This window comes from Dromaius novaehollandiae, chromosome 6 (genome assembly GCF_036370855.1).
Source record: "Dromaius novaehollandiae isolate bDroNov1 chromosome 6, bDroNov1.hap1, whole genome shotgun sequence".
In the NCBI taxonomy this organism is placed as follows: Eukaryota; Metazoa; Chordata; class Aves; order Casuariiformes; family Dromaiidae; genus Dromaius; species Dromaius novaehollandiae.
In genome coordinates this window covers 42,243,574-42,261,977 of record NC_088103.1, presented here as the reverse complement: position 1 = coordinate 42,261,977, position 18,404 = coordinate 42,243,574, and the positions used below count along the sequence as shown (strand labels likewise).

The 18,404-nt window shown below is 40.2% G+C and overlaps 1 protein-coding gene across 5 annotated transcripts in view; it reads right to left on the bottom strand.

The window, feature by feature from the left end:
• The window catches only part of GRK5 (G protein-coupled receptor kinase 5), a 180,694-nt gene that overhangs the window by 58,002 nt on the left and 104,288 nt on the right, over positions 1-18,404 (bottom strand). For 3 of the 5 annotated variants that reach the window (XM_064514296.1, XM_064514295.1, XM_064514294.1), the window contains exon 3: positions 9,884-9,996. The exons of 1 other annotated variant lie outside the window; for it this stretch is intronic. In XM_064514296.1, coding sequence (XP_064370366.1) covers positions 9,884-9,996 — 113 coding nt within the window. Of the gene's footprint in view, positions 1-9,883; positions 9,997-18,404 lie in introns of those variants that run through there. One more of the 5 variants, XM_064514298.1, reaches the window with a different exon arrangement.

Sequence of the window (18,404 nt, the reverse complement as noted above, 5' to 3'; positions counted from 1 at the left end):
CTTTGAGCAGATTTGTCTGTTTGGTAGTACGTGCCCTTCCTGTTTATTTACAGCTTTCCCTTAGTCTAACACTCTGTTTCCAAAGCAGAGAGATTTGCCCATCACTTATAATGATCCTTGATTCAGTCCCTCCGGAAGGCCGATCTAAGAATATTTTAGGACCAAGAAAAAACAATGGAGACCATTTGGAGGAATAGACACTACAGGCAACATTCCCTTTGACTTCTGTGCATTTGAAAAGGAAGCAGCATATTCCCACACACAAAGTCGACCTGCATTTTAAAATTCTGACTATTCTATGTATTGCAGCACTACTGACTTTTGACGAGTTTCAGGACAATATTTATGTAAGAAACAAAGGAAGTATTACTTGTGCACCACTAAGACATTAAGCATTTTAGTTAAAGTTTTGGGATCATGAAAGGCATTCACAGAAAAATGTACTGTGTGGAATCCCAAGGGAGGCAGTAACTAAAAGATAATGACAAATTCTTAGAGACATTCTGACTTGGCACTGCCTAGGATACCAGGCATTAGCCTTAGGATCAAAAGGTTTTCCAGAAAAAAGTCAGCTTAAAAGTTTTTATGACTGCTCACATTAGAAATAGGATCTCAGAAAATCCTGCCAAACCAATTAAGTAACCTAGTCCAATACAAACTGTCTGAGATGATAAATGAGGAGGAAGTTAAAAAAAAGAAAAAAGGTAAATCAGAGTGAACTGGCAAACACTTGGAAGAATAAACTTCAGAACTATTGCCCACTCTAAGACATATATACTGCTCTGAGTTTGATACAATAAATCTGAAGAATCTGAAGAAAGGCTGAAATGAACACTCTAGCTAAGCAAACAGGAATGACATGACATTACCACAAAGTAGTAATATTACTATTACTGATCTATCTGGCCAGAGGTGATTTAGCTATTGTAGCTTACTTCTAAAGCTGCATATTTATACACATACATAGCAGGTTGCCTGAACAGTTTAGAATTACAATCTGATTTGGTTTGGGAAATGACAATGACCACAAATAGCAGAAAAACTGTACAGCTGATGAGAAATACACTGAAAGCTCAAATCCACAAGTGCAGTACTTCTCCTTTAGTGACCATTTTGGGGACAAACTGATTATGTTCTCATAAAACTTAATACAAGGGTTTAAAAAAATCTTTCATCCAATTTCCTGTCCATTTAGATGGTATCTGAGTATAGGTCATTTCAGCTCTCAAAGTATGGATACTCTAGAATGTTTACGGCATCTTAACAGCATTTTTCTTCATGGATCCATGCTAGAGGATAAAGCAATGGCAAGAATCACAGAAGGAACAATTTTTTAAAAGGTCAGAGAAACTGCATCTTATCTTGGCACAGTTATGCTAAGTTCACACACAGGCTAGGAGTTTTCCATCTAAAAGAAAACTGGAATAATATGTTTTAATAAGAGAAAATATTTGTACTTAAATGTAACCTTCTGTGCAGGCGACTGCCAAACAAAGAAGTAGAATTTATTGGTAATGTCTCAGCATGGAAGCATCTAGGCACTACAGAGCCCTCAATTCAATACTATTTATAAATTATCTAATAATGATCATTCTCTTCATTCTCTCTCCTTCAGTAGCTTTTAGACTCTGAACATTCTACCATACTATGCCGAAAATGCCCCAAAAAGAAAATGCACCAGCAGATTCCCTAATGGATCTGTGTTGATACCAAATGTTGGTCTGATAGGCCCCCTTATCTTGAGTGGTGCAGAAGAGAGATGTGGAAAACTGAATATGCATGTACACCTGGTAAGTGCCTGGTAAGTATCAGCACCTTCTCCTGGAGCTGGCTTTGTGTAAAGATGGGATTGCCATACTTTGGAAGTTAAATACTAAGAGGAGTAAGCCAAGATCTTAGCTTATGTAAGTGGAAGAAACATGAGTTTCCCAAATAGATCACAAATTTGGATACCAGTATTTCATACATTCAGTGATGTCCACATATAGATACCGGCCCATCTCAAGTTGTTTCAGTAGTCTCTTGACAATTTCAGATTGCTGAAGATATTCTTCAGCTGCACCAGTCTTTGATGATAGCAGTCATAAGGGGTTTTAAGTCAAGTATGCCAGTGGCACATATAGTGCTTCACCCTACACTAGACAAAAGCAATCCTGTCACAAAGTTGCTAGCTTTATCTTCAAATGGCATGGTTATTGGTACTCACTAGATCTAGTGGTGAAGATACAGATCCTGGAAAAGCTGCATCTGATACAAAACACAGTACACAGTTTGCTTAGGAATACTGGATCCTATTAACTCCCTAGTAAATAAAAACTCATTCAAAGTATTTCCTCTGCCATTCAAAGTGCACCATGGGACTGTAAAAGAATTCTGTGTCCTTTTGCCAGATATATCCCATTATGTTTTTGTCTGATCAGAATTGTAAAACCATAAGCAAATCAGGATAGACCTCTGAAGAAGATAGAATTTTAGCAGGAATTGGATCAATGTTTTGAAATGCACTTCCTAATGGGATTCACCATATGCATAGCTAAATGCAGTAAGTTTTACACATACACACACACACACACACACACACACACACACACACAGAGCAGACATACACATACACACACTGTTTCTAATTCTATCTCAAGATAGCTGGGAAGGAATAAAAAGAAAGTTTAATTATACTTGCATTTTACATTCTCAGAAAATGCTAAACTATAGTGGTGAAGGTACGAAGTGTCAGACAAGTGAAGATGTGAAAAGGAACTGTAAACTCTAACACTGAACAGTGTTGACAGAGACAGAAATTTAACTGTAGCGCAAGTATTAGAAGCTTGTTTCACTTTGTTTTTGTTATTATTTCTCCTTTCAGTGCCATTTTTGTGCTGTGCAGCAATGGATATTGGTACATTTTCAGCCACAGATTGTTTTTACAGGAAGAATTACACATGTACAGAGACAGAGTGACTTCCCCATGTTCACTCTGCTGCATGCCTGGGAAGTGTACCAAGGTCCTTAACTTTCAATATTATGTTTAAATCGCAAGATACATCCCCTTCTTCCACCACACTCAAAAGCACGGCTGCAGTTTGCAAGTCCTAATTGCTAGAAATAACATCATTAGTTAAAATCCATGTGGAAAAAGTATTTTCCATTATTCCTCTGATGAATCCAGGCATGTGTTTCAAGGCTCCTGCTCAGAAGTCTAATAGCTTCTCCATGCCCTAGTTAGGTCAGACAGGGCCCTATTCATAGCTCATAAACGAAGGGAGGATTTACGATCATTCTGGCTGCATGCGACGAGCTGCAGGGGAAGGCTCTTTCTGTGGGCAGGCACGGATCCTTCAGTCCAAATGGCGAGAGGATGTGGGCTGGCCACCATTTGTTACTAACTTTTCTTTTGGCTGCTGTTTCTGAGATAGTAGTTACTTAGGTGGCTCCTTTTTCCCTAGAAGCAGCCTTGGCTGAATGGATGCATGGGGGTGAGAATCGCCGTTCCCTCCGGAGCAGCTGCCCATGGCGAAAGGCCAAACTAGACAGGACGGGAAACTGCATTTTGACTGGAAAAGGGAGCAAAGTCCAGTCTATGCCTTTGTCTGGGTAGAGACCATGCACTGGAGGGATGACAAAGCAAGAAGTTCAGGGACTGGACAGTGATCGTTACCTGCAGAGAACATTGCCAGAGCAATGTGTGAAAAAGTGCTTTGGATGAAAATCTACTTTATTGGCTGAGACATGGGAACCCAGTGGAGGTTCACATAAGCAACCTTAATTTCAACATTTCACTTCATCAAGCCTTTTGACTTAATATTCTTTGAGCTCCATGTGAAACTGTATGGCTTAAAAATATGTGAAAATTGAAAAACCAAGCCTAAGGGATCACTCTGTAGAAGGAGGTGGACTTTCTCTGAAAGTGGGCAGCTGCCTGTTGGCCCGGTCGAGTACGGCACAGCCACAGGAGCTGGGTCCCTTCTACCTGCCAGGAGATGGAGATGGGAATGGTGGTTTCCACCAGGGTGGTTTCAGGCTTCTTGTTAGAAATCAGAGGATGGTGAAACACAGGAACAACAAGGTCAGCTTCTGAGTGTTTGCAGGAGGCTATCGGCATTTTGGTCTCATTTTATATGAACACTGTCCTAGTTTCCTCCTCTGTTATCCCCAAATGCTCTGTCTTCTTCTGCTCCTGCTCACTCCCTCCTTTCACTCCAGCTTCTGACCTTTGATTGTTCCTACACTCTAGCAACTATCCTTGCACTTGTCTCCAGTGAAAATGCAAAATATTTGACTGAAAATTGGAAGGAAGAAACCAAACAGCTTGGATTCATAATAACTCACATTTCTAAATGAAAAGTTAACTTGAAAGCACATTTTTCATATTTAAACATAGGCCAAAAAGAGCCCTTTTGAATATTTAAAAACAGTTTTTGAGTTAATGAATTTGTTGGTATCAACAAACTGGCATTTTTGATGGAAAAAGCCTTGAACAGCTTTAAGACACACATACATAGATGGTTTATATACCACATAAGGGACTTCACTAAATGGAATCATTCTAACAAAGAGGCAAGGTTTTTACAATTGACATTAAATGGGTGCTTGTTCATCCTTTTACCCCAGATAAGTGTAATGTCTAGTGAAGCATTCAGCTGAAAATTCCACCTGAGGTAACCATGTACCTCACTCCTATTCCCGGTGCCTGTTCAACACTGGCAGAAACAACCTAGAGAGGCACCAGGGCTATTTTCCTTCACAGGTTGTACTTCTTGGTGACTTCAGTGTAAAGAAATACAATGTATGGCTGCAGCTTAGCAGGAAAATCATCTCCTTGACCAGAATTAGCCATAGCCCCCTCAGAACTCTGTCCAAGTAGACTAAATCTGGTCTACATTATTACATTATTACGTTAAAAGCCCTCCCTTGAAAAAGAAAAGAAAAATGTTAAAACTGATGCATGAGTAGAGGAAGCAGAAAAGGGAGTCAAGAAGTCTGTAGTAAGGTTTGCCTTTATAAAGGTACGCCCAAATGAGATGATAGGAGAGAGAAACGTCAGAGCTGGCATCGCTGGGAATGGATATTGCTGAGAAGGGGATGCAGGTAAGAGGTCCCTGATGAACTGCCATATTTTGGTACTGGAGGCACTGTCTGGCTGAAAAGGAAACATTGCTAACAGGTTAGCTGCTTACTGATGTGCCTTTCAGGACAGGAAATGTATCCCTACAACACTTTATTTTAATGGCTATCTATCGACATCTACAAAGTTGTATGACATGGCTGAAACATTTGTAAGCATAGCGAAGTGTGCTTTAGGGCTGTGTGTGAAATCTGTGTTAAGAGTTCATAGGGGAGCTAATCTAATCATAAAAACAGCTTCATTTAATGATAATAGTTTATGTTTCTACAGCTCCATCATCTGAAAGGCTGTGTAAGAGTTTAGCGAACTATTAATATGAGAGCTTGTCCGTGTGCTTATGTGCACACAGATAAGCACAAAATGTACATGAATGTATACATTCATATGAATATGGATAGGTTGTAACCATCGGTACTTTTTACTAGATGTTTCTACCTAGTCAAGTCAGGAGCCCTGCCATGAAATGGTTTGCACAGTATGCATAATGGGAGACTGCCTCCTGTTCTTATGATGTTATAATATACGATAGGAGAAGGGATTGCTGTTGCCTCATTTCCCAGATAGGCATCCAGGGCTCAGAAAGACGGACATGCTGGTGGCCACCCATTGAACCCACAGCCGAGGTGGCAACAGAACTCTGACTCTCTACTAGCTTTGCACTGCAAAAATCTCTAGCTCCCCAATTTTATCACAAATGTTGGGACTTACTGCTTACAACCCACATATCTTTTTAGTCTGTTTTACAGCTGATAGATTGTGGCTAATTATCCAAACACTATTCTCAGACAACATGTAGAAACTTTATATCTCTGAGCACTTTAATCTCAATTATGGCTTGAAATTGGCCAAAGTATTCAAAAGTTTTAGAGGTAACTGACAGAAACACACCTCCACACTTGCAGAATGCAATGAGACAATCCTTTTTTCTTCAGAAAGCCAGCCTAACATCAACCGCTTTAACTGTACAGACGAAAAAACAGATGTTGCTAAAATTACATTTACAGGAGACTATATCAGACCAGGTTAATTATTTCACTCAACAGCTGAAATAAATGTTCAGCAAAGTGTGGATTTTTTTCTATTTATGTATCAGTAAGCTAAGGGCCTGAGAGAGTTCTTGCAAAACTTAGTCTCACCTAAGTATGGAAATGGAGATTATTGTTAGGTTGCTGAGTCTGACACAGCTTCTCGTTTCCTACCAGGAGCGCTGATTTGTTGCTTCCTTTGCAGGCACTGATTAAAGAAACTGGACTAAAAATTGGGAGGCATTGATTTCTGGCTTCTGCCAAGGACTTACTGTGTGAAAACACTTAACTATGCTCTAAGATTCAATTTCTCTCTGTAAAAGAGAGATAGTCTTACTTCTCAATGCACAAAAAGCTTTGTGAGCCTCTGATGAAGAGTTAAATATTTTTCTTTATTACTTTTTATTTTATGTTACATAAAAGCTGAGCTTTGCATCCCATGCTAGGAAGATAACTAAGTCAAAAGAAAATGGAGAATCTTGGCTTTTTCTGCTCAGGGCTTGTTACAGCAGGTGGTCTCTAAAAAAGGTATATTTCACATTCCCGGTGGTCTCAGAAAAGGCTGTAAAGTCAAATTTTTGGTCTCATTATAGAACTTTTTTGCCTCACATAGGACTTGGCCTCAATCCCACTACTCACTCAACACAGTGTGACCCCGCTGGGTGAATTTCAGTAGCAATCATCCAATTTAATGGTTATGGGCTGCGTTGCTAGACCTTAATATTGGACAATACAGAGATTTTCACTGGCTAGGAGCAAACTTGTACAGAATTTGAAATCAATAAACAAAGGAGACTGTTGTTAATTAGCTTGAAAAAGAGGAGAGAGAGAGACGGTAAATATTCAGACCTCCATGCAGCTAGACGTTTTGTTCATGAACTGCTCATACTGCTAGTCTCAGCCTAACTGGGAATAGATCGCTGGCCTGCACTGAAATACAGTAGAGGAACCCAGGGCAGCTCAAACCTGCAAAAGCAAACTGAGGGTGTGCGCAAAGCACACCCTCATAAAATGATTTGGGGATATTAGTCTAGGATTGCTTGGGCAGGGAGCTTTTATAAAAAGCCAGCCTGTGGCAACCTTTCACAGTATTGGTGTCATGTATGCTGCGCTGAGGCTGGCAGCATACTGAATTTCTGTGTTTGGCCTCACTCCACACAGTTTCGGGAGAATAAAATGACAGAGTGCCCTAAATTCCAGGAGCGGGGGCCGGGCGTCAGCAGCCCTCCCGTCGGCACAGAGAGGCAGGCAGCACTTTGAAGGCGACCATGCGGTGCAGTGCAAGTTATCATGCGGTGCTCCAAAGCTTGTTGTACTGCTGCGACAGGAAGATAAATAGCCAAAGGGGGGGGATAGTAATGTTTCCTTTTGCCCAGACTTTATTACTGTTGTCAACTTAAACTGTACGTTCACAGCGCACACGTCTCCTACCACGTGTGTGTACAGCTAGCACAATGTGGCCTTGTTCTCTGTAGCCCCTGGGTGCTACTGGAATAAAAATGTGATGACTGCTACTACTACAATAAGTAACAAAAGAATAGCGGTTCACGGATGCCCCAAATTCTGTAACTGTAACCCTTTCCAAACTGAAAACAATTCCTGTTTTGTCTGAAATTAAAACCACACGGGAAATTTTTTTTATTGCTGTCTCCCAACTGATTTCTAAGGCTTTCCAAATGGATAACCACAGTCAGTCTCCTCAGGGCAGTAGGCATCACACTTTTTGTGGTAATTCTGTGGTGGTGTCTACCTCTGGATTGGTGTGTGGCATTTAATCAGTGGCAGACACCTGACTAGAAGATGACTGTTTGGTGCAGGATAAACCCATCTAGTGTATCTGAAACACACTTCTGCCTGTCTGCCTTCAGCACAGCTGCACAACACATTTGTCAGATACAGTAGTTTTGTGGACCTGTTTGCTGAGGCCTTCCACAGGGGGAAATCACTACCAGTGCTAGGAATGTAAGATGGAAGTCATGACCACCCAAAATTCTCTTAGAGAAACCTTTCTGAGCCTGGTGCAGGTGTTTATTGAAAGGCTACTTTTTTACCCTGAAGAAATAGGAGAGTAAATGCTTTAGTTGATCACATGAAGCTAAGCACAACACTTTCTGCTGAGGTGAACAGAAGAAAGTCCTAACATCATGATCTTGGATATATCCCCTGAGAAGAATTATCAGGTTTCATCCATGCAATGGGAAAGTTGAGACATATAAGTTCACTTCTCAGGATGAAAGGTATGAAAGGTATTCCACAGTCAATTCTATATTCCGTTTTCAAAGTAAATGCAGTATAGTCTTTACTATGAATTCTGTATGGCTCCCTCAGATCTAAGTGTTGAAGAGCACAGTGCTGCAGTTTATCAGTGTATGCACCAAATGCATCTGGGAAAATTAACTCCTCTTTTGGCTTATCTGTTAAGTTGAATGTGTACAGTTTTTGCCCACTTAGTGCCACACAATTCTAGAGACTGTTAAGCAGAAAGTGGAGCATTTTTTACCTAATGCAGAAGGTGTATTGCTCTCTCATTTATTACTATGGCAGTATGGAGACCTAATGTCTAATATAACTAACACTTTGAGCCAAATATCATCTTTCTTTAGCACTGCTGTAAGCCATCCACGGAAAAAGCCAATTTTACAACACATTTCTATGATTCAGCAGTCTGTCTGTGAAATCAAATTGCTGAATTAGTCTAAGAAAAAACATGTTCAAAGTATTATGAATTGTGTGGAGATCAAAAATGCCAAATAAATTAATTTAATAGCACTTTATCCAACAGTTTCTGTGATGAAGATGTACTATAGATTCTGCAATACTAATATAAACATTAAGTGACCACACGTCCTTTTCAGGACTCTTAGATTTACAGCGTAACTTTAGTGTAATCCCGACAACTGCCTATAGCTGAGAAATAGCTTCACCTCAGTACAGAACAACTTTATTCCTGTTACACGCATTGTTTCACTTTTGTCTGTTAGTGTCAGCTGGAGAGCAAAGCCCCTAAACACTCACAGTCAGCAGTGGAAACTGGCAGTGCCTCCGTTTCCCTATTTTAAAAATATGGATAACAACTGGGACGTCCTTTGTATATCACCCTGAAGTCCACAGATGAAAAGGCTTGGTAAGGGCTAGATATTATTATTATCAGAATCCTCATCCTCTCCTGTCAGTCCATTGATCGTCTTTCCTTCCCTCCCAGTTCCCTCCTGCACTGCAGGCTTTATTGGCATCAAAGGACATCATTCACACCAGCTCAGTTGCTTGTGCCTTGGTGCCATAGTGAAGCTACATAACCAACATGCCAGCGTGCCTGTCCTTCTCCCTTTCCAGCGGCCAGCGCTCCCTGGGGCTGGTACTGACCCCGTGTGCAGCGCTGCCCCTCCACCTTGAGTGATGCTGCGTCAGCTTCAGCGAAGCTGACACGATCAGTCCCTGTCAACACCTTGTTCAGGTGCCTTAGATACAAAATCATGTCCCATTAAACAGTGATTTCCTAAGGTCATGGGAATCTTTTAAAGAAGCCTTTTGAGTGTGGAGTTACAGAACAACACTAACCTGATCAAACAAATTATTCTGCCAGAGCACAGTGCATGAAAGGCTGCCGTCGCGGGGCTGAAGCAGGGGCTGCCATGCCTGAAGAGCAATGCTTTATTTCTCCAGTGGTGCTCTTAAGTTCATTACCAAGGAACAGAGTGCTGCAAAGCACGGCAAAACATCACAAGAATTGACTTACCACTGAGTCAAGGAACCTAATGCAGCACTCAAGCTCGGGTCGAGTTTCACAGAACTGCCGAAAGAGAAGCCTTCCAATCGGCTGCTTTTCACATATACTGTAGTAATCTCTCTCTAGAGGCAATAAAGAGAAGAAGAGAGGCATGAAAATCTGAGGAGCTGCTCTCTGCCTTTAGGGTCAATTAGGAATTGAAAACATTGTAAGTGAGTGCAGAACTGTGACCCTAATTGGAACTTCCTTCTCCTTGCTCGCCTCCCCCTCCATTTCAGATATCAAAGTACAAATATAATTAATGGCTTTAAGAATCAAACATGACAAGCTCAATTTTACAGAGATGATATAGGTAAAAGCCCCCCCCAAAGCCATTCAGCTATTACAAAAAGATAATTTCAGATTTTTCCATGCTGGAATTTTATGTACTTTGCAGAGGTACCACTCAGACTGGCAGTGCTTGTGGGAATTCGAGGAGCAAACTGCAAACTGCAAGGCCTTGAAACATGAATCTATACATTAAAGAGTAGGAAAAGTGGAATTTGTGGTGGCTTTCCTGGTTCCTTCCCAGATATGCACTAAAATGCACCTAATCTCTGGAAAAGCTAAAGCCACTCTCTACTAAGTAATTATTGCAAAACATGCATTTTTAAAGGTTTCAGAATTTCTGCTATTTACTTCTTGAGCATTAACCAATGCATGGGTCATATGACATCCAGCTGGTGGGTTTCAGTTACACCACACACCTTTGCAGAAGTTTATTTTTCCTTAAATGTGATTTTTAAATGCCATTTCCCTGTGCTGGATCTTCCTTGCATCTTGAACCATCACTCTATTAAAAAGTCCTTAACATGGGAAAAGGACAGGCATCATGAATTGACATTGTACCAGTACAAAATGAAGAGGGCTTTGGATATTATTTTGGCAGAAGCAGCAAATCCCTCAGCCTGTTTGGAGCAGCAGTACTCGCTCAAGCACGTTATTGCTTTAGGAGCACACACATGTCAAACAACATACTGTGTTTCCTTAAGCGTTCTTCTCACCACCCTCTTCGCTGCCATATGGCAGTTACTGTTATTATGGAAACAATCAGCTTCTAAACACACAACATAACACTGCAAACAGACATACTAAACCCACACAAGTTGTCAGTGCCTTGGCTACTTCTCTCTCAGGCCTGGGGTAACTTGTGCAACGTCTTTTATTCCCCCTTTGCTTTGTCTACTCCCACCCATCAGCTCCATCCACTCCAACGAAAAAGCCGCAGGCACAAATCTGTGAGCAAACTCACATTTGTCATTCAGACACACAGCAGGAGGGTTCATTCATCACATGTCACACCGTGAGGTCCATGCCCCTGCAAAACCAGGACATCCTCCCACAGCAGAGAAAGTATGAGATACCAAACTCGCTCACCTGCAGCTAGGCTGCAGTCAGGTTTTACATGGGAGTGCAATGGCCTGAGCACCCCCAAAGTCTCCCTCTTATAGAAGCAAGGACAATGCTTGCATAGTGCTTTACCTGTGCGCAGGTATGGCAGCACTTCAGGAACTGTCCTCTGAAGCACCTACCAGGTTCTCACTGGAGATGCAGATTGAGATTAGCTGTGCTGTGCTTTTAATTCAGTGTGATCCTGCTCAGGTCTGGTTTGCTAGAGCAATCTGGGACAATGTACCAGAACCACTGTGTGACTGATACTGCCAGTCCATTTTGGATTAGAATTTCATTGACTCTGCCTAGAAGACTGCAATGTTTTGATACCCTCTAACAAATAAGACTGGATCTAAATCACTGTTTTAATCTTAACTTGACCTCTAGCCTATCTAACTGTCAGCAATAAGTTTGTGACACTGGTTTGTTTGCATTAGTTGGAGCCTCCAGCTTGGAACATCATGACACAAACATGTACGGCGAGAGAGCCAGCAGGATCAGTTTGATGCTGAGCAGCCTTGGGGTGTCCTTGCAAGTGTTACAAGTTTATGCCACTTGACCAAGTAGCTTTTTTCGCCAGAAGGGAATTGCTTTTCTCATTCTGGTGGTAAGCAAAATAGTTCAGTAAGTGCCTAAGTGGATCAAAACAGCAACATACAATGTCACAGAGCTGTGCAGAGCCAGAGCTTCTGAGGCTCAGGTGTGCTCTCCTGGCAGCTCTGGAGGAGGAACTGCATCTATCTGATGCTGCTTTACGCTATCTTGATTAACTAACTCTTCTAAGGATATGAATAAAATATACACCCTGAATGTCTGTAGCACACAGCCTTCGTTATCTCAGAAATCAGTCCCTCTAGAAGCCCAAATGCACAGTAATCTTTCTCAATATTAAAAAGGAGTGCAAAAATGTGATTTCTTAATCTGAATTACAGATATGTTGTAAAATAAAATACAGACCAACAAATACATTAAAGCAACTATTTTGTTCTACCTTTTCTCTTGTATAGTATTATTTGATGCAAAGTGCCAATGTTTGTGGTACAAAATGCACAGTTAGTTTTTCAAAGATTTTATAGCATGGTGATATTCACTGTAGCAAAGAGGATTCTTTTCTAACTAAATGGCTAGTAGTATCAGCTAAATCAACATGCAAATTGTATATTGGATAACTGCATTTTATAACACGCCAGATAAAGAAAACAAGAAGCTAAACACTATTACATATGTGGATAATTTAAACATACAGATACGAGCACAGACTTTCTTTTACAGCATATAACTTGACCAACACACAAGAATGGTGACCCATTTGTAATGAGGAAAAAGGAAATACCAGAAATCATCTCTGAAAACACAAGAGCCAGAGCAGTTCCCTGGAGCCATCCAATCCATGGTAATGTTCACTTAAGTGCTGGATACACCAGTACAGACAATAAATACATGATGTAACTGTTTTCATTCCTAGTAGGTGACACAAAATATTTTCTTAGGCCCTGATCTTGCAACTGACCTCACTAAGCCAGACGAAGGATTCTGCTCGTAGTTAATTTTTGGTACACATGGGCCCTGAAGCAGACTAAGAAATAAAAATATCTCAAGGGGTGGATAGCTTTATTATTTTAAGAAAAGAAGCAAAGCAAGGTGTTCTGCTAGCACGGTGCACCCCAGAGACCTGGCTGAAGCACCCCACGCCTTCTTGCAGACTGCCGGCCATGCAGGGAGAGGACGGCGAGGTACGCAGATAACACAGTCAGAAGGCTCGCTGGGGCTGGGGTTAACTGTTGTGTCATTCTCAGTCTGCCTGCCAGTAAAAATATCCATCCAGTTTCAAAAGTTTAAAAAATAGAAAGAATGATTTCCTGAGGAAATGGAAATGTTAAACACTTGGAAGTGAAACCATATGCTTATGATGATGAGGTGCAACTAAAACAGTTCTGAGAGATATCTTTGGTAGTTAGGCCCTCCTGCTTCAGCACAATCCTGTTTAACACCTGCAAATCACTCAAAATGGAGGTGAAAAGCTGGGTGGGTCAAAGCCCAAGAAAAGCTGTCAGTTCTCACTGACTCTGAACGCCTTATTTAGAACATATAACCGGCAAATTGTGTGGGCATGCAAACGAATTACTTCTCTTCCTAACTGAGCAACTACACTGATTAATATAGATCAGAATACTTGTTAAAAAGTATTATGTAAAATGCTATAATAAACATTCTAAAGATAAGCAATATTTATTCTAAATTCTGTTGACTCGCTTTTCTCTTTACTTGTTAGCTTTTATATTAAAGGGGTATTCTAAGCTGCATTCAACACATAGAACATACCAAAGTCCTTTCAATACAGTAGTTACACCTGTCCACAGATAATGCCACCACCATTCAGCGTCTTATGGCTGAAAATATTGCCTCAACAATTTTGGAGAGAAACAATAGTCTGCAGAGGAGCCAGGTCTCTCCTCTTTCGTATTTGCAATATACATCAGGATTTTGCCGGGTTGAGTGGTGAACTAGAAAAGCGGGTGATGACACTTGGCTGAAAAGCAGTCTTCTCTGATGCATTTTCATTCAGGGTAAATTGCAGGTGTCTAAGCGAGAAATGTTCCCTCAGACTGCTATGGAAAGTTGTACTTCTCTTTCTGCACAGAAGCCCCCCTGTTTGAAGAGCTACTAATCCAACACCTGTTATCAGCTGGTGAGGCTTCCTCCTGTAAAATGGCAGTGGAGAGGTATGAGTTTAGTTTAAATCTTGCTTTTCAAGTGTACAAAACCCAGGAACATCCTTTTGGCATTTTGGTCATTACTGGTGTGGCCAATGATTGCAATTATGTATTATCTATTAAGTAGCATTTTATTTTCCTCTTTAAAATAACATAATCCCAAGAGAAGATATTTCAAAGAAATACATGGAGAATCTCCATGGAGACATGCACCATGCTATAACATATTAAAATTTATATTTGATCTTGGGATCTCTGCTCTCCTTGGCAATAAATCAGCCTGGATTAAAACTCAGTAAGATCCAAATGCAATGTAATTCCACTGCCTAAAAAAATTCCAAAATGCCTAGAAATCCAGAAGTGCATGTGGGGAGAATTAATTATTCATTTTCCTGTTTATGCTCAATTCTCAAAAGGACCCAAGATGATAAAACGTGTTCCTTTTCCAGTTTGTTTTTCTTTAAGACAAATCAAAGTGATAATCTTTCAAGTAGATGTTGTTCCACATCTAGTATTTGTCTGCTGCTCTAATCCTCTGGCCTCTTTCAATTCAGAATAACAAAAAGCATACCCAAATCATGGAAAAAAAACATTCAAATATAAGGGATTCCTCAGTCCTTACTCTCAAGTCAGATAATAGGAAGCAGTATCAAAGCCAGAACTGGCTACCAGTCACTTTGTAGCAGTTAGCACAGCTAAAGTAAGACTTTTTTTTCCCAAGGTGCTTAGGCCTGTCAAAATGCTTGCAACAGCCCTGGCATGGAGATGTTTCAAAATCAGAACAGCTTAATTGACTTCTCCCTCCTCACTCAAATTTTTGGGGGGATTTTGCCAAAATAGATCCTAACCAGCCCAACCCAAATCTAAAACCACTTCTGCTTTTTTTGCATGTCTCTGCTTTCTACATGTAAGCTCTCTTACAGGGGCACACAACAGAAAAGAGGACAAAAGGAGGAACTAAAAACAAGATTAAAAAACACGAAGCATGACTGAACTAAACAGACTCTTATAGCCCATCATACAGTACACACTTCTAGTAATTTGCTTCTTTTTGTTGAAAAAAATGACCAAAGACTTTAAAGTATACAGAATTGTTGTGTCTTGTCAGGGTACTAATGGAAAACAAATTACATCTTTAAACAGTGAATAACCCCATTTAGAGAGATATTAATATAAAATACATTTTTCATTTAAAACTAGTAAGTCTCACACTAGTGCTTACACATACATAATTTACTGCTACTCTTCCCCAGCCAAATGTGAAATTACTACTGTCTACATATAAACTTAATAAACAGTACATACTAAACTCCCTAGTCTTTGAGGTTGATGAAAGTTCCTTCTTATCAAAGGCTCCTTTGTGGATGCTTTACAAGGATTTAAACTGCCTTGATTGCATTATTAACAGCGTCTGTGTTTCTCTTGTATTTCAGAATAAGGTGCAAAGCTGCGACATTAGCTCTTACTATAAAAGCTGGTTTTCCAGCTATAATAAATATGCTTCAATACAAAAGATAATCCTTGTGTTCAAAAGAAAGATAACAAAACTGGCCGTGTTGACACTTCTGGAAACCCAGTTATTACATTCTGATTTTTATATGGTCTTCAGTATTGGAGATCTCACAGTCATTCAGAACTTCACATAATTTGCTGGAGGCCCATGTATTTGCAGAGGAAAATATGTCAGGATTCTTTCCTTGAGAAGCTGAAAGTCTGGGCCCATTTTTGATGAAGAGACAAGGACATTGCTGTTTGAACTGTAGCACCTGGCCAAGCACATACACAGTAAAACAGTGGGGAATCTCGTTTCCGTTCTGACTACCTAGGAATGTTACAGGATGGGAGGAAGCAATGGAAGTGAAGAGTCTTGTCTTTTTGTCTGTTTGGGGTTTTTTGTTTGTGTGGGGTTTTTTTGAGCTGAGACACAAGTGTGGAAACCTGTTGTTCAGATGCCGAAGTCTCCCCATTTGCCCTGTCTCCAGCAACCATTTAAAAAGTGAGGCAAAACAGATGGTTAAAGAATACATAACAGGAACAAAAATGTCTCATTTCAGTTCATTCAAAAATTCCCAGGAACTGTGGCAATAAGTCATGTTATAAAAGCCTAATACAAGCAGCTAGACTCCTGTGGGGATTCAGTTACCAGTACAAATAATATTCTGCATACTGCAGACCTCAGTGGCATGCTGTATTTATAAAATGGGGCTAATAGCACTGCCCTACCTCAAAGCAGTGTGGCCAGAATAAGTATATTAAAGTGCGTGAGCCTAGAGTGCTACTGGATAGTCCTGTGGCTCCTTACTATTTACTCGCGATGCAAACCCCTGGAGTGGAAACTTTGTCCAAGAGAGCACAGCAGAGTCTTTTTATACATTAACCGCTATACTGCTCCATAACTTCACCTGGCACTTCACAGAGATTAAAAATGACGATGTAGCCCCTGTCTTGGAGAGTGTTTATCTTGGCATGGCCAGAGCCACACAGGTGTACAATATAAACTCTAAAGCCAAGGGCTGTGATGAAGTTATGTTACTGGTGGCAATAGCATGCTCTTTCTAACAATAAATATTTCATCTGTTTTCTTTAATTTTAATAAAATATGAAAATTGTTGCACCTTATGACAGGATAATGGCTTGACAGACACCATATTTTAAACAGCAGCTCTTCCCAGGCCGCAATTAAAACCAGTACTTCATAGCTGTAGAAAGCTCTAGACCTTATATATTAAACACCAGGAAAGAACACATTTTTTGGCCTTGATTGATTTTTCCCCTTGAATTTAGGATTTTCTACAAGAAACTGTGGGAGACCCTCACCTGTGCTATTACAGCGGGTGTTGCTTTGGCAAGTTTAATTAATTAAAAATACAAATGCAATCAAGATATTTCAGACAACAGAATTACCCAAACTGGTTTTAAGTCTGCCAACTTAATTTCCTCTGATTGTCACCTGTCTTTTTTAAGACAAACAAAATTTAATCTCCCAATCATCAAACATCTAATGTAATTATTCAGATTCAGACAGTGTTTGCTTTGTGTAACATTCTCTATTTCCCCTCTTTTCAGGGTATTAGGCTACAGGGAAAAACTCCACACATCACAGCAGCATTATACTGAAGATGGAAATAGTCCAAACCTTAGAGTTGGACCAATTCGGGAAAAATATTTGGAGAATATTATGACAAATTCTCAGTTAAATACACTTCATGATATACATGAATCTTCTCATTTGTTTTTTGAGAGCAGCTGTATTGAAGCTTTGCTCATGGAATTTTATTTGAAAAGTCAAATCCCACAAACAGTTGCATAAATGTGTTTGCGTGAGTATTTGAACCAGAATATGTATGTGGCTTTGTTGATTTTGGATAAATATTTTGGCAGGAAGGATAACACCCCACCCACCCTTTTGTAGCAGCAGCAAGAGGATCCAGCAAAATAATGTGAGCACAATATCGTCACTGCACACTAAGCCGTGAGTGGTGTCCAGAGCTGGGGACCCTCAGCTGTCAGGGAGACATTTGGTAACCCAGGCATGTGCATGTACATGCGAATGGCAAAGAGGGAATGCTCTGCTCTGAGGCTAAGCAGTTGTCTGCTGGAAGACAAATTCCCATCCTAATGAAATCCAATCGTTATACACTTGTCAGGAAAAGGTCTCCATCAGTGCCACGACTGACTTATTACAGCCCTCCTCTGGAAGATCTGATATCTTCTAAAAGTTATAATCACTCATTCAGGCAACTGCATCATTGCCACATGACTTACCAAACAACTCTCTCAGTTAAATGCAGACTGCAGATACTGCAGGGTCAATAGTATTTTTAGCTTGAGAAGATGGAACTTATCATTAATGTTTGAACCGCTTTAAATCAAAAATTGTTTTTAAAAAAGAATAATATTGTTTCACAAAATACTGGGTGCAGCAGAAAGAAGAAAAATAATTGTTACAAATAATGAAGGTGATTGTAAGCCTGCTGAAACTGACGGGAAGATTCCCATCAATTCCATTGGGTCTTTGATCAAACCTAGTTTTCCCACCTCCAGCAAACACAATTTAAATGAATAAACACTCAGTATGTCTCTCAGCTCCACAGTTAACATTAGCATGACAGTGAAAATGCATGCAGCATGATTAATAGTCAGGAAATGTGGATTGTGAATGAGCAATGGGAATATTTAAAAATCTTTTTTTAACTAAAGTTATTAGGTACCCTGTTCTTCAACACATCCTTTAATTCGTACTTGGCTATCAATTAGAATACAGTGCATGGAATGGGAACAAAAAGCTGAAAAAGACCAGGGAGACAGACAGATAGACAGGCAGACAGACAAACAGGTAGGTTACAATTCTGTTGGTTAAAAAATCCAAATGACTAGTAAGCAGC